This window comes from Bombina bombina, chromosome 5 (assembly GCF_027579735.1).
Source record: "Bombina bombina isolate aBomBom1 chromosome 5, aBomBom1.pri, whole genome shotgun sequence".
NCBI classification, from domain to species: domain Eukaryota; kingdom Metazoa; phylum Chordata; class Amphibia; order Anura; family Bombinatoridae; genus Bombina; species Bombina bombina.
Window position 1 is genome coordinate 616282448 of NC_069503.1, and position 24577 is coordinate 616307024.

The 24577-nt window shown below is 40.8% G+C and overlaps 1 protein-coding gene across 1 annotated transcript in view; it reads right to left on the reverse strand.

The window, feature by feature from the left end:
• Nucleotides 1-7212: 7212 nt before the first annotated feature.
• The window catches only part of LPCAT1 (lysophosphatidylcholine acyltransferase 1), a 451016-nt gene continuing 433651 nt past the window's right edge, over nucleotides 7213-24577 (reverse strand). The window contains exon 14 of the mRNA XM_053714577.1: nucleotides 7213-9430. Within this exon, the coding sequence (XP_053570552.1) occupies nucleotides 9243-9430 (188 nt within the window). The 3' untranslated portion in view covers nucleotides 7213-9242. The remainder of the gene's footprint in view (nucleotides 9431-24577) is intronic.

Below are 24577 nucleotides of genomic sequence, written 5' to 3' on the forward strand. Positions count from 1 at the left end.
AGCATAAATACTAATGGATTCTGCATGTAAAAGTTTATCATGATAACTTATTACAAACCATGGCTAAAGATAAAGATTCATAACATTTAAAATAAATGAACTTAGCTTTGGTAGGACTTCTTAGTCAACAGGAATCCCTCAGTATGTTCTGATCCAGGAATAATTTATGGAAAATCTTGCAATATGTAATAGAAAAAAACAACATATAAAGCAAAATTATCAAATTCCTTAAATGACAGTTTCAGGAATGGGGAAAAATGCAAAACAAACAAGCCTCTAGCAACCAGAAGCAACAAAAAAGTGAGACTTAAATAATGTGAAAAAAAGTGGCGCCAAGTATGGCACCCACATTTTTTGGCGCCAAGTATGACGCCCACATTTTTTGGCGCCAAGTATGACGCCCACACTTTTTGGCGCAAAAAACGTCTAACACACATGCGTCAAAAATGACGCAACCACGTGTAAATTGAAGCATTTTCTGCCCCCGCGAGCCTAACAGCCGGCAAGGAAAAAAGTCAATTAGAACATTTCTTTAAGGTAAGAAAAAATATTTTATTCATATGCATGTTCCCAAATAATGAAACTGACAGTCTGAAAGAAGGAATACTGATTATCCTGAATCATGGCAAATATAAGTTTAAAGACATATATTTAGAACTTTACGTATAAAGTGCCCAACCATAGCTTAGAGCAGGGGTGTCAAACTGGCGGCCCGCGGGCCTCATGCGGCCCTCAACCTAATTTTGTGCGGCCCACGCCACCTCCATGAAAAATATTAATTATAATATGCTTATTACTTAAAGAGCGAGTGCGCTTACTGTTAGGGATGCACATACATTAAAACATACGTTATTAAAAAGAAAAAGACAGATAAGTGCATAATGATTTCTTTAACATATGCAGTTCATTACTATGGTAGCACTGATTTCCCACATCATTTCTGTCCATTCCTTTCTATCATTTTCTTTTTAACTAAAATAACATACTTTATATATATTTCTATGTATTTATTTTATATTATGTACAACAGGTATGTCTATCACTATTATAAACAGTGGGTCGCAGGTGGAGCGTGTGTCTCACCTTCTTAAAAGCATTAGAGCGCATTTCCTCAAGCCAAAGTAAGTTAATTAGGAGTTACAGAACACAATCTTTTGAAATGTATACAGTTATAGCAAATGCCACTGCACTGTTTAGCAATGACAAGATATGTAGGTAGTGTGCGGCCCACGTGACTTGTATGGAAAATGGCCCGCGACTAAAATGAGTTTCACACCCCTGGCTTAGAGTGTCACAAAAAATAAGACTTACTTACCCCAGGACACTCATCTACATATAGCAGATAGCCAAACCAGTACTGAAACGAGAATCAGTAGAGGTAATGGTATATAAGAGTATATCGTCAATCTGAAAAGGGAGGTAAGAGATGAATATCTCGACCGATAACAGAGAACCTATGAAATAGATCCCGTAGAAGGAGACCATTGAATTCAAATAGGTAATACTCTCTTCACATCCCTCTGACATTCACTGCACTCTGAGAGGAAAACCGGGCTCCAGCCTGCTGTGAAGCGCATATCAACGTAGAATCTAGCACAAACTTACTTCACCACCTCCACGGGAGGCAAAGTTTGTAAAACTGAATTGTGGGTGTGGTGAGGGGTGTATTTATAGGCATTTTAAGGTTTGGGAAACTTTGCCCCTCCTGGTAGGAATGTATATCCCATACGTCACTAGCTCATGGACTCTTGCTAATTACATGAAAGAAAGGGATTTTCCCTTAAAAGTCAAAGATAGTTGTCTAGACTTGGAAACCATACCTCCTGACCAACACTTAAGCCAGAGAGCCCTCCTGGCTAGTACAGCAAAGCCAGAGTTCTTTGCATTGAGACAAATTATTAGAATAATGGCATCACAAATGAAGGAATTGGCAATCTTTACAGCCTGAAAACGGTCTTGGATATCCTCCAAGGGAGATTAAACTGAAATCGGATCAGATAAGGATTCACACCAAAAAGGTGGAAGCCCCAGCCACCGCCGCAATGCTTACAGCTGGTTGGAAAAGAAAACCTCCCTGAAGGAAGACCTTCCTCAGATATCCTATTTTCCTATCCATGGGGTCCTTAAAAGATGTGCTATCTTCCAGCGTTTAGCCAGAGTGGAAATAGCGCCTTAGGCACAGTATTCCACAATTTGAAATGACTATCTGGCACAGGAAACATTCTTTTAAAATTTGGAGAGGGGGGAAAATGTAAGACCAGGTTTTTCCCCATTCCTTAGATATAATGTCTGCCACCAATGAAGTTATTAGTAACACATCAGGGGTTTTCAACTTTATAGACATTTATAGACAATATCCAATATATGTACCTGTTTTTCCTCCGAGAGTTTAGACTCAGGTACACCTAATGTACTTAAAGTATCTTAAATGCTCAATTTTAAATTTAAAAGTAATATCCTCAGACTCCCTTTCAGATTCTCTAGAGGAGTCAGAGGATGAAAGGTCTTCTTCAGAGATAGCCAAGGAGTCATCAACATCAGAAGGTTGTATATGGCTGACCGCTTCAGCTCCAATAGAACTGCTGGTTCTAGACTCAGAGAAAAAATGCTTAGCCGTCTTCTTCCTTTTCCCTGAAACTGACATAGCACTCAGGGCAGCAGAAACTGCAGATTGTAACTCGGCTGCAAAATCATGGAGAAAACTTCCAACCACGGAAAGTGTTTGCAAAACAGTGTCGCAGAGAACTGCATGTGTAGGAATAGCGTTTGCAGCCCTAGGACAGGCATAACTGGGCATAGTGAGGCATGTAAGTCAGTAGAATGAGATGTTGGGGATACCGAGGACATCTGAAGAACGACACTGTAGAACAGATGTAAGGCATGAGCTGCATAATTGAGCAGGAGAACACACAGTATGTAACCTGCATAGAATGCATTTATTAGAATCAAATAAAGAAGTAGAGCAATTCTCCTCTTGACTAGGTTCAAGCATAGAATCATCCATACTGACTATGTAGTAAGGACATGATTTAACACTGATGGTGCACAATACAATAATAATGAGAACAAAATTCCTGTGAGCCCCACAGTTATTTTCCCAAATTGTCTGTCCCAAAGCCTACTGTAACTAAATGCCCTGTCTGAGGTGCCAAACCACCTCCTTATCAGGCCAAAACTCCAACACAGCCGCTCTGAAGCTGTTGCTCACTGCAGGAATGGCACCAAAACTGCCTGCGGTGGGAGTCAACAGCACGCCCACTGCTGCAGGCCCTATGCGTAGGAAGAGAACTTCTGATAGCACAAGTCTTTTTTGTGTCCCTGGACACATCTTAAATTATCCTGGTATTAATGCTCCTTTTGTGGGAGCCTGAGAGCGAGTGTGGGCTTCTGGGGGTGTAAAGCCACATAGCCCCATTTCACAGGCCGCCCCATATCATCTGGAAGTGGTGCGTAGTGGGTCCAAAAGGCAAGTCCAATCAGAGGACACGTGCTGCTTCTGAGCTTATTGCTCTAATGTGCCCCCTCTGAAATGACCTCTATCTTGCGGTCTCATGTATGGCCCAGCATTGCCTTATTATTTTGTGCATAATAAAGGTATTCAATTTAATCCCTTACTGTGCCTGGGTTCTATGAGAAAAAAAAACTTCATAGATTGTTGGCAATCTGATTAAATAAATCCTGTCTCTTTTAGGCAACAAGCCATTATAGAGGATAGTGTAAAAAGAAAAGTCAGAATTTACCCATTTTCTGTCTCTGTAGAGTCCTGTAACACAAAAGGAAATCAGTGTAACTACGTTTGCCCGAAAGAGAGGATAGCATGGTTAAGCTGAAAGAGGCATAGAAACTTCCCTGCAACATCCAGCAGCTAGCACATACCAAAACTCTACTAAGAGCATTACATGGCGTTCAACAATTCCCCTGATCTCTATTGCAGGAAACAATCCATTAAGAGCATTACAATCAGAAACTTCAGCAGAGCACCTCTGTCTACCTCGATGAAACGAGGCAATGAACTACTGAGAGGGTAGGGGAAGTGGGAGAGATACTGCAAAGCTCTGTTTGGGGTGTCTTTGCCTCCTTCTGGTGGCTAGGCGAAGTATTTCCCATAGGTTATAAATGAAATGTTGGACTCTCACTGCCATTAGAAAGAAAACTAACCCACCTCCAAGTAAACCTTGGTAATCAAGAAATTTAGCCAAAAAGCTAAAGAAATGGATGTGGCCCTCTGAGATTTACTTGGACAAACTAATGGATTACCTTAAAAAAAGCCTTGTAATTTGAAAGAATAATACTAATGCTCTTAAAATATCTAAATTAAGAAATTAACTATTTGCATTAGAACAAGCAGATGGGCTATCCCGATTGATATTATCCAGTAAATAACTTTAGACAAAAAAAAAAAAAATCCTGATGCGCTAAATATAAACTATGTTGACATTCACACTAAACAGAGGCCAGACATGCGCTATGTTAACATGCACTAAACAGAAACCAGACGTGTACACTAAACAGACTGAGAAATGCACATTATCCTGATGCGTGCACCAGTCAGAGGCCCGACACACGATAACTCAACACACATAACACAGACCGGCAAGTGCTATAGGGAGTGTGCACAATATATATATATATATATATATATATATATATATATATATATATATATATATATATATATATAAAGATGTGTATAGGTATGGCGCTGTTAATTTCCCAAATATATAGACAACAGTGAAAAAAATTGCAGCCTTAGAATGCCTATCAAGCGCGATCAGTAGCCCTATATACTGATCGCCTGATAGATGGTATTATGCAAAACAAATAAAAGGGGAAGGGATAAGGGAAAAGATTCTAATGGCGCAGCACTCTGAATTAGCAAAAGATGAATATAAGTAATTTACTAATGTACCTATAATTGTGATAAAGGATAGGATAAAAAAGTATATAAATGCGCTATCGTTGTATTGATATAAATGGCTATATTTGAGCCAAATTGATAGTATCTACAAATGATTGAAATGTGAAGTTAATAAACAATAATGATATGTTTTGTGTGTTAGTTTTATTTGATCCAATATATACATGCTAAATAAATATTATTCTAAATTTAAAATATATATATATATGATATCGCACTGGTTGTTATACTATAGCAGTAAATACATAAACCTACAACCATCCGTATGGAAAGTACCGTGACCGTGCACCAAGTATATGATATGTGTAATAGAGCTGTACCGTATTACAATAGGACCCAAGCCTAGTAGTGATACATACCATATGAAATAGGTCTATCATGCAATGATTTAACTACTAAACAGTAGAAATGCCAATAAATTGGTGATTATAATTATGGGATGGTGATCATTCGTGTCTTAAACAAGCACTCTGCCGCTAATATAAATAAGACAAAGTATAAAAACACAATAAGCAAATGTTCAATAAAGATATAGTCCTTATTAATTCCCAATGGTGAATAAATAAACAGATGTAGTGACAATTTTCTTTAAGCAACGATTCCCGTTGGGAGACTACTTACACTCCTTGACCTCAATCTTATGAGGTAAGTGCCGCGTAGTGCAAGGGGAATCCCTTCCGGGTATCAGCTGCGAGTTGAAGGTTTTCTATCTTCCGACAATGTTAGCACTCTTCACCACTCGTTCCCGTGTTTATATGAGGTAATTCAAAGCTAATGTATTACCTCTGAGGAAGAAGGGTTAAAGTTGTTAGATCCCTTCAAAACGCGTCAGGATTCTTTAGCTAAGACACCTCATTCCTGCGATACAAGTATATGGCAATATAAGCTTTGAATTACCTCATATGTTATTGAGGGTTTTTAATGTAAGCGTACATCCTTTTACTTTAATAGTGTGAAATTTACATACAGAGTTGCACTATTGTTTGCTTTCTCTCCTTTTGCCATATAAACACGGGAACGAGTGGTGAAGAGTGCTAACATTGTCGGAAGATAGAAAACCTTCAACTCGCAGCTGATACCCGGAAGGGATTCCCCTTGCACTACGCGGCACTTACCTCATAAGATTGAGGTGAAGGAGTGTAAGTAAGCTCCCAACGGGACTCGTTGCTTAAAGAAAATTGTCACTACATCTGTTTATTTATTCACCATTGGGAATTAATAAGGACTATATCTTTATTGAACATTTGCTTATTGTGTTTTTATATTTTGTCTTATGTATATTAGCGGCAGAGTGCTTGTTTAAGACATGAATGATCACCATCCCATAATTATAATTACCATTTTATTGGCATTTCTACTGTTTAGTAGTTTAATCATTGCATAATAGACCTATTTCATATGGTATGTATCACTACTAGGCTTGGGTCCTATTGTAATACGGTACAGCTCTATTACACATATCATATACTTAGTGCACGGTCACGGTACTTTCCATACGGATGGTTGTAGGTTTACGTATTTACTGCTATAGTATAACAACCACTGCGATATCATATATATATATATTTTAAATTTAGAATAATATTTATTTGGCATGTATATATTGGATCAAATATAACTAACACACAAAACATATCATTATTGTTTATTAACTTCACATTTCAATCATTTGTAGATACTATCAATTTGGCTCAAATATAGCCATTTATATCAATACAATAACGCATTTATATACTTTTTTTATCCTACTCTTTATTACAATTATAGGTACATCAGTAAATTACTTATATTCATCTTTTGCTAATTCAGAGTGCTGCAAAAAAGTGAGGCAGGCTTGTATGCAACTCCTTACTGGAAGTGATTCTGTCACAACCCTATATTCCAAACTTCCAGTAGCAACTCTCCGAGGGGAAAAATGGGCAACAAAATCGGTCTGAGGACCCCTCTCAATGAACAATCTGGAGCACCTCAAATTTGTCACCTTTCTCCTAGGAATCAAAAGAAAGACTGGAATACCAAAAAGGTGAGAGGAATTAAGTACTCAGTTTTGGGAATCTCTGCCTTCTCCTTGGGGCCAGGAGTTGAATCTCAGGAGTAATGACGTGTGGACTCTCACCACCGTTGAAACAAAAACAAAGACCCACTTTATAAATATTTGGTAATGCTATCACACATAACTTGTTTCTTCATTATTTATATTTCATTCCTATGATTTTGATGTTGAAAAAGTCTACTGTTATTACAAGGTGTTGGTATAATTTATAGGGTTTACAACAGAGTAAGCAAAACAAATGTGATGTTAATATTATGCCCACTTTATTTCTTTTAGAAAGTCTGAACTACAGTTTGGACATAAATTCTAACATTGATCCAAAGAACCCTATTACTAAAACACACTTTCAGTTTTACAGTAGAGAATGAATTATTTAATAAAACAATATAAACATAACTGTTTTAAGAAAATGTTAATAGTGATAAGATGTGTATTTGCTATACACCCCTTTCTGTATACCAGGTTTACACACATTTGTAGTTTACACAAGAAAAGTGGTCACATTCCTTTACAGTATTAAACTTTTTTTTTTAATATATATTTATATATATTTATATATACACACACAGTACAGAGCCTCCTTTCCAGGTACTCAGTCCCTCATCCAAATAGAACAGGTGTTATAGATTATAAGCTTTGGACTTGTGTATCCAAATAGTATCTGAAGTTCCGTTTGTTAGGACTCAAGGGGACTTCAATGGACCTATCAAACAGAGGCACATCATTGTTTCTTAAAATTTGTTGCAATTAATTAAAATCAAAGCAACAGTTTCCCTTGGAATGATTAAGCAGAAAGCACTTTTTTTGTTTTGTGCTGAATTTATTGTCATAGCCACAGAAGTTCACGTGGCGATTTGAAGTTTTTTTTTATGTTGGATTTGCAGAAGACTCTAAAAAAATACTCTCTCTTATATGGTCCTGCACGTTTCCATATTAAGCACTTACTGTATGAAAAGGGAGGCACTGTATGCATCTGAATGCACACGGTGAAAACAATAGAGACATTTATTAAAAAAAGGTAGAGATGAAATAGGAGGTATCAAAGCACAGCTTATGAAGACCTCAAAAATGGAACCTGGGCATACACTGTGTACATCATAAACACACGATTGACCTGAGATCAAACATTTCTTCATTGACATCATATATAACGTCTGAACATTTGTTCAGCAAACTAACAACAGCAATTTGCAACAATTTAATAGATTATTCTTATTATTGAATTAACTAAACAAATCAAAAAATAAGAGCTGAGTAAACCCAGAAGAACATTATTTAGGTAACGTTTTTTAAACGGGACAGCAATTTTAGTTCACAAAAAAATGTTTCCATCAAATTTGATCACACAGTTTCTGCTCTCAAGAAGATTTTAAGTCCTAATAAAATATTAGAGCATTATTGTTATTAATGTACTAAGCTTCATCACCGTAACAGCTTCGAGGTAATGAAAGGCTTGTAAACCATTTACCTAAAATAGCAAACTAGAGTATTGTGTAGAGAAGCAGTTTAACCTCTCTAAAGAGGACACCAATGCTGCTCTCTGTATAATTCGACAAAGTACTGTTTTTGTAGATTTAATAAAACTAAACGCTCACCAAAAAAAATGTATCCATTAGTTATTAAAGATGTTAAGAAAAAAAACAACTGTTCCCCTAAGTAAACTAGTTCATTTAAGTGCACTAATACAGAAACAAATTGACATTGTATGTTGCGCATGCACTCTGTACAGCACATGAAAATAAATGAGTGTTGGTTGGATCTTATCAGGAGACAGGTTAGATTTGGTGTTTCAATGCAGAATTTACATTTCCAAAGTGCCATACAGAGGTGCAATCGGAAAACTGCAAAACAAATACGGTAAAGAGAAAAATTCAACTGGAATTTAAAGCTACATACAACAATAATGGCAGACATATTGATCATCATGAGATCATGAATACGATAAAAAGGTGCATATACGGTATTTAATCATTACATAGACCAGAAGACCAGATAGTTGTTCAATAACTGACCTGCATTATATCTGCAATTAACATTTTAGACTTTCTTCTAGAAAACAAATAAGGTAAAGAATGATCAAACTGATTTTTACAACAATTTAAACTTGTACTGAGTAATATATGATACATGGAATCTGAAATGAGTCTGTAAAGGACAGTCAGGTACATATATATTTATTATAATTAACAGGTGAGAACAACAATGTTCAGAGCCTTAGTAGAGGTACTGCAAACAAACACCCCTCGCCAGGAGAGGCAATGTATTCCATTGTTAGTTAAGCTTCTTTTCTTCAGGATTGTTCTGTAGCTGTTCAATGTTGTCTGGTGTAAAATCTGTACATATGCCATTAGGTGCAGGTGCATTTTGGCTATGCACATGCTTTGCCAAGTCCACCTGATCTGGATAAAGGTAATCTTGAGCAAAGTTTGGGTTCATTGCTGCAAACCTGTCAAAGTCATCTATAAAGAAAAGAAAAAAAAATAACATTACATATCACTTGTGTAGTGAGTGTGAAGCTGAAAACAAACTATAAACATATACTCCATTAACTATAATAATATAAACACATGCACAAACATACGTTATTTTTAAACTGCACATGGAGATGTCAACACATTGAATTGATAAAATAGTTAAAGGAACATGATATCCATAAGTTGAAAGTGATGCAGCATAATTGTAAAAAACTAAAAATATCACTTGATCATCACATTGTAGAAAAATAAATCCTCAGCTACTAAATCCCATTGCAAAGAGACGTTAAGCAGCCAATCAGGATGCTAGTGCCAGGACTTGCAAGAGCGTGCATCTGGAGGACTTAGGCATAATAATATATACAATTCAAAAGTTGTGAAATGAATCCATACCGATAAAGTTAATATAAACAGCAATGCCTCATATAATAATTCATATCAAAACTATGTAGTAAATAGGTTAAAAATTGATTAAAATCTATTTTATTTACTATCATATGAAAACAACAGAGACATTTTCGCCTAGATTACGAGTCTTGCGTTAGCCTTAAAAAGCAGCGTTGAGAGGTCCCAACACTGCTTTTTAATGCCCGCTGGTATTAAGAGTCTGGCAGGTACAGGTGTACCGCTCACTTTGCTTCTGTGACTCGAGCATACCGCAAATCCACTTACGTCAATTGCGTATCCTATCTTTTTAATGGGATTTGCCTAACGCCGGTATTACGAGTCTTGGAAAAAGTGAGCGGTACAGCCTCTCCTGTCAAGACTCCTACCGCATTTAAAAGTCAGTAGTTAAGAGTTTTATGGGCTAACGCCGTAACATAAAACTCTTACGTAAAGTGCTAAAAAGTACACTAACACCCATAAACTACCTATTAACCCCTAAACCGGGCCCCCCCCCCCCCCACATCGCAATCACTTAAATAAATTTTTTAACCCCTAATCTGCCGACCGGACATCGCCACCACGTTAATATATTAACCCCTAAACCGCCGTACTCCCGCCTCGCAAACATTAGTTACATTTTATTAACCCCTAATCTGCCGTCCCTAACATCGCCGCCACCTACCTACATTTATTAACCCTAATCAGCCGCCCCTAACGTCGCCGCAACTATATTAAATGTATTAACCCCTAAACTTAAGTCTAACCCTAACCCCCCCTAATTTAAATATAATTTAAAATAATCTAAATAAAATTACTACAATTAACTAAATTATTCCTATTTAAAACTAAATACTTACCGATAAAATAAACCCTAAACTAGCTACAATATAACTAATAGTTACATTGTAGCTAGCTTAGGTTTTATTTTTATTTTACAGGCAAGTTTGTATTTATTTTAACTAGGTAGAATAGTTATTAAATAGTTATTAACTATTTAATAACTTCCTAGTTAAAATAAATACCAATATACCTGTAAAATAAATCCTAACCTAAGTTACAATTACACCTAACACTACACTATAATTAAATAAATTACCTAAATTAACTACAATTAAATTCAAAAAACTAAATTACAGAAAAAACGTCTCAAAGTAGGGTGATCTTCAAGGGGGTAGTGTTAGGTTTTATTAAGTGGGGATTGAGTGGGTTTTAGAGTAGGGTTGGGTGTGTGGGTGGTGGGTTGTAATGTTGGGGGGTATTGTCTTTTTTTTTTTACAGGTAAAAGAGCTGATTACTTTGGGGCAATGCCCCGCAAAAAGCCCTTTTAAGGGCTATTTGTAATTTAGTACAGTGTAGGGATTTTTATTATTTTGGGGGGCTTTTTTATTTCATTAGGGGGATTAGATTAGGTGTAATTAGTTTAATTTTTTTTTAATTATTTAATTTTTTTTCTGTAATTTAGTTTATTGAATTTAATAGTAGTTAATTTAGGTAATTTATTTAATTATAGTGTAGTGTTAGGTGTAATTGTAACTTAGGTTAGGATTTATTTTACAGGTATATTTGTATTTATTTTAACTAGGAAGTTATTAAATAGTTAATAACTATTTAAAAACCATTGTACCTAGTTAAAATAAATACAAAGTTGCCTGTAAAATAAAAATAAACCCTACAGCTATCTTAGGGTTTATTTTATAGGTAAGTATTTAGTTTTAAATATGAATTATTTAGTTAATAGTAGTAATTTTATTTAGATTTATTTAAATTATATTTAAGTTAGGGGGTGTTAGGGTTAGACTTAGATTTAGGGGTTAATAACTTTATTATAGTGGCGGCGACGTTGGGGGCGGCAGATTAGGGGTTAATAAATATAATGTAGGTGTCGGCGATGTTCGGGGCAGCAGATTAAGGGTTCATAAGTATAATGTAGGTGGCGGCGATGTTGGGGGCAGCAGATTAGGGGTTCATAAGTATAAATGTAGGTGGCGGCGGTGTCCGGAGCGGCAGATTAGGGGTTAATAATTATAATGTAGGTGTCGGCGATGTCGGGGGCGGCGGATTAGGGGTTAATAAGTGTAAGATTAGGGGTGTTTAGACTCTGGGTTCATGTTAGGGTGTTAGGTGTAGACATAAAAAGTATTTCCTCATAGGAATCAATGGGGCTGCATTAGGAGCTGAACGCTGCTTTTTTGCAGGTGTTAGATTTTTTTCAGCCGGCTCTGCCCCATTGATTCCTATGGGGAAATCGTGCACGAGCACGTTTTGCCACCTTACCGCTACCGTAAGCAGCGCTGGTATTGAGGTGAGATGTGGAGCTAAATTCTGCTCTACGCTCACTTTTTTGCGGCTAACGCCGGATTTAAGAAAACCCGTAATACCAGCGTTACTGTAGGTGAGCGGTAAGGAAAAACTGAGTTAGCCAAGCACACCATTACCGACAAAAACTCGTAATCTAGCCGTCTGTTTTTATGCTTAAAGCTAAAACAAAATCCTTCAAGCATTGAGTCCTCATAATATACGTAAATAGCCACAGATGCTAGTATATTATTTTAAAAAAAAAAAAAACGATAAATCAATTTTTTAAATTGAGACCATTAGGGGTCAAAGTATCTAAATTAAATCCATTTCCCTTCCAAAGATTTTTCTGTATATCACCCCCTCTTCCCCTATCAGTAAGTTTAGCTATACCAATATCATTTAAATATTTCAAATTCCCTGTTACAATTAACAAAAATGTCTAGGTACTGGCAGATCTTTGTTCCTATCTGTCTCTCCATTTTCAATTGATAAGATATGCTCACGAATTCCCTCTCTCAGAGGTCCAGTCGATTCACCTACATATTGATGGCCACAATTACACTGGATCAAATATACAACATTCTTATCTGTACATCTGATCACGCCATCTATGCTAAATGTTTTCCCATTTGAAGTAGAATTAAAGGGCAATGATACCCAAATGTTGACACACTTGAAAATGATGCAGCATAACTGTAAAAAGCCGACTAGAAAACATAAATTATGCTTAACTGATAATTTCATTTCCATTGAGGGGAGGAGAGTCCACGGCTTCATTCATTACTGTTGGGAATTATGAACCTGGCCAACTGAAGGAGGCAAAGACACCCCAGCCAAAGGCATAAATACCTCCCCCACTTCCCTCATCCCCCAGTCATTCTGCCAGGAGAACAAGGAACAGTAGGAGAAATATCAGGATATAAATGGTGCCAGAAGAAATAAATATATTTAGGTCTGCCCATCGGAGATACGGGCAGGAGCCATGGACTCTCCTCCCCTCGATGGAAATGAAATTATCAGGTAAGCAAAATTTTTATGTTTTCCATCTAAAGGGGAAGAGAGTCCACGGCTTCATTCATTACTGTTGGGAACATATACCCAAGCTCTAGAGGACACTGAATGAAACCAGGAGGGAAAAGTGGACCCTAATCTGAGGGCACCACAGCCTGAAAACCTCTCCCCCAAAAACAGCTTCCGCAGAAGCAAAAGCGTCAAATTGGTAAAATGTTGTAAAAGTGTGTAAGGAGGACCAGGTAGCCGCCTTACAAATTTGCTTCATAGAGGCCTCATTCTTGAAGGCCCAAGACGAAGCCACAGCTGTATCTGAATGAGCTGTGATCCTTTGAGGAGGCTTATGTCCTGCTGACTCATAAGCCAAGCAAATCAAGCACCTCAAGTAGAAGAGGCTTTCTGCGCCTTGCGTTTCCCCGAATACACCACAAAAAGAGAGATGTAGACTGTCTGAAATCCTTCGTAGCCTGAAGATAGAACTTCAGGTTACGAACCTCTCCTTAGAAGAAGAAGGGTTAGGACACAAAGAAGAAACCACTATTTCCTGATTGATGTTACAGTTGGACACCACCTTAGGAAGGAACCCCAAACCAGTGCGAAGCACCACCTTATCCGCATGAAGATAAGGAAGATCACATTGCAAGGCAGCCAGTTCAGAAACCCTGAGTGCCGATGCAATGGCCAATAGGAAGAGAACCTTCAAGGATAGAATCTTAATGTCAACGGAATGCATAGGTTCAAACAGAACCTTATGCAATACCTTAAGGACCAAGTTTAAGCTCCATGGGGGAGCAGAATGTCTAAAGACAGGCCTTATTCTAGACAGAGCCTGAACAAAAGATTGGATGTCAGGGAGCTCAGCGAGTCTCCTATGCAACAAGACTGATAATGCTGAAACCTGTCCCTTTAAGGAACCAACAGCAAGATCTATCTCCGGCGTTTCCCACCTTAGACAAATCTCCGCAAACACCTCAGGATGAAGAGACCATTCCCCCCGGATGGAAGGATTGTCTGCTGAGAAAGTCTGCTTCCCAGTTGTCCACCCCCGGAATGTGAATCGCTGAGAGCAAGCAGCTGTGGGACTCCGCCCACTCCAATATCCGAGACACCTCCTTCACAGCTAGGGAGCTCCTCGTATCCCCTGATGATTGATGTAATCCACCGAGGTTATGTTGTTGGTCTGGAATCTGATGAAACTGAACGCTCCCAGAGGAGGCCATGCCTTCAGAGCATTGGAGATTGCTCGGAATTCCAGAATATTTATCGGGAGGAGGGACTCTTCCCGGGACCATTTTCCTTGTGCCATCCTGGCACCCCAAACAGCTCCCCATCCTGCCAGACTCGCGTCTGTGGTCACAATCTCCCAGGACAGTCTCAAGAAGGATGTCCCCATGGACAGTTGCTCCGGAAGGATCCACCAAGAGAGGGAGAACCGAGTCCAAGCATCCATGGATATCTGCTGTGGTAGATCTGAATGATTGTGGTTCCACTGTCTCAACATGCAAAATTGAAGAGGTCTGAGATGGAACCTGGCGAATGGAATGACGTCTATGCTGGAGACAATGAGCCCGATCACCTCCATACACTGAGCCACCGAGGGGCTTGAGGATGACTGAAGGGCAAGACAAGAGGATGCAACCTTCCTGCATTGATGGTCTGTGAGAAATATATTCATGGACAGAGTCTATTATCGTGCTAAGGAACTCCACCCTGTTGCTGGGAACCAGGGAACTCTTTCCTGAGTTGATCTTCCAACTGTGAGATTGGAGCAAAAGAAGCGCCCTCGAATGATCCTCTGCAATTTTGAGCGATGGCGCCTGGAGTAGGATGTCGTCCAGATAGGGCACCACAGCAATGCCTCTGGATCTGGCCACTGCAAGAAGCGCCCCCAGAACCTTCGTGAAGACTCTCTGGGCCGTCGCCAGATCAAAGGGAAGGGCCACAAACTGGAAGTGTTGGTCCAGAAATGCAAAACTTAGGAACTTGAAGTGGTCCCTGTGAATTGGCACATGATGGCAAGCGCCCTTCAAATCTATAGTTGTCATGAACTGTCCCTCTTGAACTAGGGGCAGAATAGATCTGATTGTTTTCATTTTGAATGATGGAACACTCAGAAACTTGTTTAAACACTTTAGGTCCAAAATCGGGCTCCTTCTTTGGAACCACAAAAAGATTTGAATAGTACCCTAGACCCCTTTCTGCTTGGGGTACTGGTACGATAACACCTAGAGAGGAGAGATTTCTCACACATTCTAGAAATGTTTCTCTCTTTTCCGGTCTTGTATACAAGTTTGACAGGAGGAATCTGCCCCTGGATGGGATCTGAATCCTAACCTGTAACCCTGGGTGACAACGTCCAGAACCCAAGGGTCCTGAACATCCTGCAACCAGGCTTGTGAGAAGAGAGACAATCTGCCCCCTACTTGGTCCGGAGACCGGTCGGGGGCCGCCCCTTTATGCCGATTTTGTCTCGGTGGGCTTCTTGCTCTGCTTAGACTTGTTCCAAGAAGGAGCCAGCTTCCAAGTTCCCTTGGACTGGTCCACTTTCGCTGCGGGCTGCTGGCGCTGGGCCTTGTCCGTACGAAAGGGACGAAAAGTAGATCCTTTAGGCTTAGCCTTCTTATCCTGCGGTAAGAAAGCTCCCTTGCCTCCCAAAACCATTGATATGATCGAGTCCAATCTTGGACTGAACAGCATCTTTTCTTGAAAAGGCAGGGACAACAGCCTTGACTTAGAGGTCAAGTCCGCAGACCAAGACTTTAGCCACAGAACCCTGCGAGCTAAAACGGAAAAACCTGACACCTTAGCATTCAGGTGAATAATTTGCATATTGGCATCACAGATGAACGAATTGGCTATCTTCAGCGCCTTAATTTTATCCTGTATGTCGTCGATGGAAGTCTCCCCCTCGACCATTTCAAACAGGGATTCACACTAATATCTCGCAGCTCCGGCAACCGCGTCTCCGGTCGCTGCCGGCTGAAAAATAAACCCTGTGTGTCGAAACGTTTTCTTTAACATGTTTTCCAATTTTTTAGCCATCGGCTCTTCAAATGACTATCCTCGAGGGGAATAGTTGTCCGCTTTGCGAGCGTGGAGATAGCACCATCCACCATAGGGACAGTACCCCACAGCTCAAGCTGAGAGTCCGGAACAGGGAACAGTTTCTTAAAGGAAGAAGGAGAAAAGGAAGAACCTAATCGCTCCCATTCATTCTTAATAATATTCGCCATCTTAACAGGAACTGAGAAGGCCTGAGGCACCCCCCTGTAGCCAGCATTTGCTTCAGGAAAAAAGCGCAAATTCTCCATCCTAAACCTAAAGTCAGGCTCCTCCACAGCCAGAGGTTTAGATGACACGGACTCCGACCCAGTAGGGGTCTCCTCCGAAGAGTCAGAGTGGGCCTCGTCATCGTATAACGCCTCTGATATTTCCACCCTACGCTTGCGCTTAACAGAACGTGGCAAGGCATAAATCCCTTTAGAAACCACCGTTTGCAGTTGATCCGCAAAATCTAACGGCCAACGAATCGCTCCTGCAGGAGTAATGGTTGGACCCTGGGGCGCTGCATGTGCAATTGGAGATGAATGCAGAGAACACACCTCACTGGACGGGGAACCCTCAGAGGTGGACAGCTCAGTAGTACTAGACATCAGTTTGCTTTTAGATGTTGTAACTTTATTAAGGCATGTGGAACATAGTTGAGCAGGCTGATCTACCAGAACCTCTTCAAACACAGGAATGAGACCTTGTTAAAGAGGGAGAACCCTCCAACGCATCAGAGTCCTCCATAGCTTGCGCTATTATTATGGACTAGATTAACTTAATAAATAGGCACCTTCAATGGCCGGGGCACTCACCAACTCCTATGACCCAGACTACAGAAACTGTTTTGTCTACTGCGCCGCTGATCAACAGAGGAAGAGAGATAGCCACACCCAGTCACATGGAATGCCTGGCAGGAACGCCCCTGCTTAAGGAGAAAACACGTCATAAAATGGCCGCGCAATACTCCCATAAGTTCCCTGAAAGTTCCACACAGTGCCAGAGCCTCATCTCGCACATAACGCAGCAATGAAACAAACAATATCATGTGTAAACCCTCCCCCCTGTTCAATAATCCCCCTTCCATTATTATTAACCCTTGATTCTTTAAAGATAAAAGGTGTCACACAGTGACCCTGTCTTCCGTGTTATTATGTAACAAAAAATGAAACAATCTTACCAGAATCTACGCTGTGGAACAGGAACACAGCCCTTCAAGTGTGACAGGTTAGTAGCCTCGCTCCTGGCAGACTTGAGTGAAAAAAGCAGGCAGTGAAACTCGACAACGCTAATTGCTTATGGGGCTGTTAATATGAGTCGGGATGGTTTCGCAGAAAGACTCTCCCTGCATCTCCGGACTCTTAACTTTCGCCCAGGCTCTCACTGAAAGGCTGACAGGACTAAAACTCCAGTCCCAAAGCAAAGAGTACTACCCTCCATAAGAGACTACTCCGAATCTTCCGACACTTCTCTGCCAACCTCCTGTGACGAAAAGGCAAAGAATGACTTTGGGATGAGGTTAGTGGGGGAGGTATTTAAGCCTTTGGCTGGGGTGTCTTTGCCTCCTCCTGGTGGCCAGGTTCATAATTCCCAACAGTAATGAATGAAGCCGTGGACTCTCCTCCCCTTTAGATGGAAAATATAACCTGAACATCTCTATGTAAAAAAGAAAGATATTTTACCTCAAAATATCCTAAGTATTCACATCCCATTGCAAAGGACTTTAAGCATCAAATCATTATGTCTGTACCAGGACAGGCAAGGGAGTGAGCCTCATGCACACTCATGTTATTTCCCTATTCAGTTTAAGGAAGTGTACTATGAAATCTCATGAGAGTAAAGTAAAATCTCATGAGATCACAGTAAAACAGTTCATGACCTAAGCACTGTTGATACTGACTGGCTGTAGTTCATTTCTTTTTTTTCTTTCTTTTTTTACCTGCAGCTGGACAGCTCTGGTGACCTGAGGAAGTTTTAAGGTAAAACAGAATTTATGTTTACCTGATAAATTTCTTTCTCCAACGGTGTGTCCGGTCCACGGCGTCATCCTTACTTGTGGGATATTCTCTTCCCCAACAGGAAATGGCAAAGAGCCCAGCAAAGCTGGTCACATGATCCCTCCTAGGCTCCGCCTACCCCAGTCATTCGACCGACGTTAAGGAGGAATATTTGCATAGGAGAAACCATATGGTACCGTGGTGACTGTAGTTAAAGAAAATAAAATATCAGACCTGATTAAAAAAACCAGGGCGGGCCGTGGACCGGACACACCGTTGGAGAAAGAAATTTATCAGGTAAACATAAATTCTGTTTTCTCCAACATAGGTGTGTCCGGTCCACGGCGTCATCCTTACTTGTGGGAACCAATACCAAAGCTTTAGGACACGGATGAAGGGAGGGAGCAAATCAGGTCACCTAAATGGAAGGCACCACGGCTTGCAAAACCTTTCTCCCAAAAATAGCCTCAGAAGAAGCAAAAGTATCAAACTTGTAAAATTTGGTAAAAGTGTGCAGTGAAGACCAAGTCGCTGCCCTACATATCTGATCAACAGAAGCCTCGTTCTTGAAGGCCCATGTGGAAGCCACAGCCCTAGTGGAATGAGCTGTGATTCTTTCGGGAGGCTGCCGTCCGGCAGTCTCGTAAGCCAATCTGATGATGCTTTTAATCCAAAAAGAGAGAGAGGTAGAAGTTGCTTTTTGACCTCTCCTTTTACCTGAATAAACAACAAACAAGGAAGATGTTTGTCTAAAATCCTTTGTAGCATCTAAATAGAATTTTAGAGCGCGAACAACATCCAAATTGTGCAACAAACGTTCCTTCTTTGAAACTGGTTTTGGACACAGAGAAGGTACGATAATCTCCTGGTTAATGTTTTTGTTAGAAACAACTTTTGGAAGAAAACCAGGTTTAGTACGTAAAACCACCTTATCTGCATGGAACACCAGATAAGGAGGAGAACACTGCAGAGCAGATAATTCTGAGACTCTTCTAGCAGAAGAAATCGCAACTAAAAACAAAACTTTCCAAGATAATAACTTAATATCAACGGAATGTAAGGGTTCAAACGGAACCCCCTGAAGAACTGAAAGAACTAAATTGAGACTCCAAGGAGGAGTCAAAGGTTTGTAAACAGGCTTGATTCTAACCAGAGCCTGAACAAAGGCTTGAACATCTGGCACAGCTGCCAGCTTTTTGTGAAGTAATACCGACAAGGCAGAAATCTGTCCCTTCAGGGAACTTGCAGATAATCCTTTTTCCAATCCTTCTTGAAGGAAGGATAGAATCCTAGGAATCTTAACCTTGTCCCAAGGGAATCCTTTAGATTCACACCAACAGATATATTTTTTCCAAATTTTGTGGTAAATCTTTCTAGTCACAGGCTTTCTGGCCTGAACAAGAGTATCGATCACAGAATCTGAGAATCCTCGCTTCGATAAAATCAAGCGTTCAATCTCCAAGCAGTCAGCTGGAGTGAAACCAGATTCGGATGTTCGAACGGACCCTGAACAAGAAGGTCTCGTCTCAAAGGTAGCTTCCAAGGTGGAGCCGATGACATATTCACCAGATCTGCATACCAAGTCCTGCGTGGCCACGCAGGAGCTATCAAGATCACCGACGCCCTCTCCTGCTTGATCCTGGCTATCAGCCTGGGGATGAGAGGAAATGGCGGGAACACATAAGCTAGTTTGAAGGTCCAAGGTGCTACTAGTGCATCCACTAGAGCCGCCTTGGGATCCCTGGATCTGGCCCCGTAGCAAGGAACTTTGAAGTTCTGACGAGAGGCCATCAGATCCATGTCTGGAATGCCCCACAGGTGAGTGACTTGGGCAAAGATTTCCGGATGGAGTTCCCACTCCCCCGGATGCAATGTCTGACGACTCAGAAAATCCGCTTCCCAATTTTCCACTCCTGGGATGTGGATAGCAGACAGGTGGCAGGAGTGAGACTCCGCCCAAAGAATAATTTTGGTTACTTCTTCCATCGCTAGGGAACTCCTTGTTCCTCCCTGATGGTTGATGTACGCAACAGTCGTCATGTTGTCTGATTGAAACCGTATGAACCTGGTCCTCGCAAGCTGGGGCCAGGCCTGGAGCGCATTGAATATCGCTCTCAGTTCCAGAATATTTATCGGTAGAAGAGATTCTTCCCGAGACCAAAGACCCTGAGCTTTCAGGGATCCCCAGACCGCGCCCCAGCCTATCAGACTGGCGTCGGTCGTGACGATGACCCACTCTGGTCTGTGGAACATCATCCCTTGAGACAGATTGTCCAGGGACAGCCACCAACGGAGTGAGTCTCTGGTCCTCTGATTTACTTGTATCTTCGGAGACAAGTCTGTATAGTCCCCATTCCACTGACTGAGCATGCACAGTTGTAATGGTCTTAGATGAATGCGCGCAAAAGGAACTATGTCCATCGCCGCCACCATCAACCCGATCACTTCCATGCACTGAGCTATGGAAGGAAGAGGAACGGAGTGAAGTATCCGACAAGAGTCCAGAAGCTTTGTTTTTCTGGCCTCTGTTAGAAAGATCCTCATTTCTAAGGAGTCTATAATTGTTCCCAAGAAGGGAACCCTTGTTGACGGGGATAGAGAACTCTTTTCCACGTTCACTTTCCAGCCGTGAGATCTGAGAAAGGCCAGGACAATGTCCGTGTGAGCCTTTGCTTGAGGAAGGGACGACGCTTGAATCAGAATGTCGTCCAGGTAAGGTACTACTGCAATGCCCCTTGGTCTTAGCACCGCTAGAAGGGACCCTAGTACCTTTGTGAAAATCCTTGGAGCAGTGGCTAATCCGAAAGGAAGCGCCACGAACTGGTAATGTTTGTCCAGGAATGCAAACCTTAGGAACCGATGATGTTCCTTGTGGATAGGAATATGTAGATACGCATCCTTTAAATCCACCGTGGTCATAAATTGACCTTCCTGGATGGAAGGAAGGATAGTTCGAATGGTTTCCATCTTGAACGATGGAACCTTGAGAAATTTGTTTAAGATCTTGAGATCTAGGATTGGTCTGAACGTTCCCTCTTTTTTGGGAACTATGAACAGATTGGAGTAGAACCCCATCCCTTGTTCTCTTAATGGAACAGGATGAATCACTCCCATTTTTAACAGGTCTTCTACACAATGTAAGAACGCCTGTCTTTTTATGTGGTCTGAAGACAACTGCGACTTGTGGAACCTCCCCCTTGGGGGAAGACCCTTGAATTCCAGAAGATAACCCTGGGAGACTATTTCTAGCGCCCAAGGATCCAGAACATCTCTTGCCCAAGCCTGAGCGAAGAGAGAGAGTCTGCCCCCCACCAGATCCGGTCCCGGATCGGGGGCCAATATTTCATGCTGTCTTGGTAGCAGTGGCAGGTTTCTTGGCCTGCTTTCCCTTGTTCCAGCCTTGCATTGGTCTCCAAGCTGGCTTGGCCTGAGAAGTATTACCCTCTTGCTTAGAGGACGTAGCACCTTGGGCTGGTCCGTTTTTACGAAAGGGACGAAAATTAGGTCTATTTTTTGCCTTGAAGGGCCGATCCTGAGGAAGGGCGTGGCCCTTACCCCCAGTGATATCAGAGATAATCTCTTTCAAGTCAGGACCAAACAGCGTTTTCCCCTTGAAAGGAATGTTTAGTAGCTTGTTCTTGGAAGACGCATCAGCCGACCAAGGTTTCAACCAAAGCGCTCTGCGCGCCACAATAGCAACCCCAGAGTTCTTAGCCGCTAACTTAGCCAATTGCAAAGAGGCGTCTAGAGTGAAAGAATTAGCCAATTTGAGAGCATTGATTCTGTCCATAATCTCCTCATAAGGAGGAGAGTCACTATCGAGCACCTTAAGCAGTTCATCAAACCAGAAATATGCGGCTGTAGTGACAGGGACAATGCATGAAATGGGTTGTAGAAGGTAACCCTGCTGAACAAACATCTTTTTAAGCAAACCTTCTAATTTTTTATCCATAGGATCTTTGAAAGCACAACTATCCTCTATGGGAATAGTGGTGCGTTTGTTTAAAGTAGAAACCGCTCCCTCGACCTTGGGGACTGACTGCCATAAGTCCTTTCTGGGGTCGACCATAGGAAACAACTTTTTAAATATGGGGGGAGGGACGAAAGGAATACCGGGCCTTTCCCATTCTTTATTAACAATGTCCGCCACCCGCTTGGGTATAGGAAAAGCTTCTGGGAGCCCCGGCACCTCTAGGAACTTGTCCATTTTACATAGTTTCTCTGGGATGACTAAATTTTCACAATCATCCAGAGTGGATAATACCTCCTTAAGCAAAATGCGGAGATGTTCCAATTTAAATTTAAATGTAATCACATCAGATTCAGCCTGCTGAGAAATGTTCCCTAAATCAGTAATTTCTCCCTCAGACAAAACCTCCCTGGCCCCCTCAGATTGGGTTAGGGGCCCTTCAGAGATATTAATATCAGCGTCGTCATGCTCTTCAGTAACTAAAACAGAGCAGCCACGCTTACGCTGACAAGGGTTCATTTTGGCTAAAATGTTTTTGACAGAATTATCCATTACAGCCGTTAATTGTTGCATAGCGTCTTAAAGCCTTGAAAATATTGCACACCAATTTTGGAAGCTTTAACCCTTAAAATAACGGAACCGGAGCCGTTTTAAGCTTTAAACCCCTTTACAGTCCCTGGTATCTGCTTTGCTGAGACCCAACCAAACCCAAAGGGGAATACGATACCAAATGACGCCTTCAGAAGTCTTTTATAAGTATCAGAGCTCCTCTCACATGCGACTGCATGCCATGCCTCTCAAAAACAAGTGCGCAACACCGGCGCGAAAATGAGACTCTGCCTATGCTTTGGGAAAGCCCCTAAAGAATAAGGTGTCTAAAACAGTGCCTGCCGATATTATTAAATCAAAATACCCAGAATAAATGATTGAATAATGAAAAACTACAGTTAAACACTAAAAAACTCTAAGCCATCTCCGTGGAGATGTTGCCTGTACAACGGCAAAGAGAATGACTGGGGTAGGCGGAGCCTAGGAGGGATCATGTGACCAGCTTTGCTGGGCTCTTTGCCATTTCCTGTTGGGGAAGAGAATATCCCACAAGTAAGGATGACGCCGTGGACCGGACACACCTATGTTGGAGAAAATATCTTCCTTTTTTTCATAGAGATGATCGGATGATATTTTCCTGTCAGCTTTTTACAGTTATACTGCATCAGTTTAAAGTGATTTAGCATATGAGTATTATGTCCCTTTAAAAGTCGAGGTCTTTCTAGAGTGCCTACATGACTTGCAATAGTTACAAGAATAAAACCTTTTTATATTATTCCCTGTGTGAATTGTCTGTGTAGGCCAGTGGGCAGTAGTGTCAGAGCTGTATATTATCATGCATTTCTGTTATTTTATCCTTCAATTTAAACAGCTTTCTCTCAGACCTTTTGTGGGCAAAACTGTATTTAATATGTTTAGTTCTACATGAAAATAAAAGCTATAGTAATGTTTGATGAGATGTCATTTATATTCTTTAACATTAAACCAACTGAAAAGCATTGGGACTGTGCTCCCACACATAAAAACAGCTTGGGAAATACATTCACTGATTGGTTATACTTCCAAAAGCCTTCAAGATAAAAAATGGCAAAGTGCAAGTGTTGATGGTTTTCAGGCTGCAAACCTACAAACGTTTACAAAATATGGAGAGAAAATAAATCAAATTTATTAATTTAAGGACAGAATTAAAGGTATCACTACCATATTTTTATCTGAATTTCAAATAGTTAAAGTTTTTCTGAGCTCTAATACAAAAAAAAACATAATTTATGCTTACCTGATAAATTCCTTTCTTCTGTTGTGTGATCAGTCCACGGGTCATCATTACTTCTGGGATATAACTCCTCCCCAACAGGAAATGCAAGAGGATTCACCCAGCAGAGCTGCATATAGCTCCTCCCCTCTACGTCAGTCCCAGTCATTCGACCAAGAATCAACGAGAAAGGAGTAACCAAGGGTGAAGTGGTGACTGGAGTATAATTTAAAAGATATTTACCTGCCTTAAAACAGGGCGGGCCGTGGACTGATCACACAACAGAAGAAAGGAATTTATCAGGTAAGCATAAATTATGTTTTCTTCTGTTATGTGTGATCAGTCCACGGGTCATCATTACTTCTGGGATACCAATACCAAAGCAAAAGTACACGGATGACGGGAGGGATAGGCAGGCTCATTATACAGAAGGAACCACTGCCTGAAGAACCTTTCTCCCAAAAATAGCCTCCGAAGAAGCAAAAGTGTCAAATTTGTAAAATTTGGAAAAAGTATGAAGCGAAGACCAAGTTGCAGCCTTGCAAATCTGTTCAACAGAGGCCTCATTCTTAAAGGCCCAAGTGGAAGCCACAGCTCTAGTGGAGTGAGCTGTAATTCTTTCA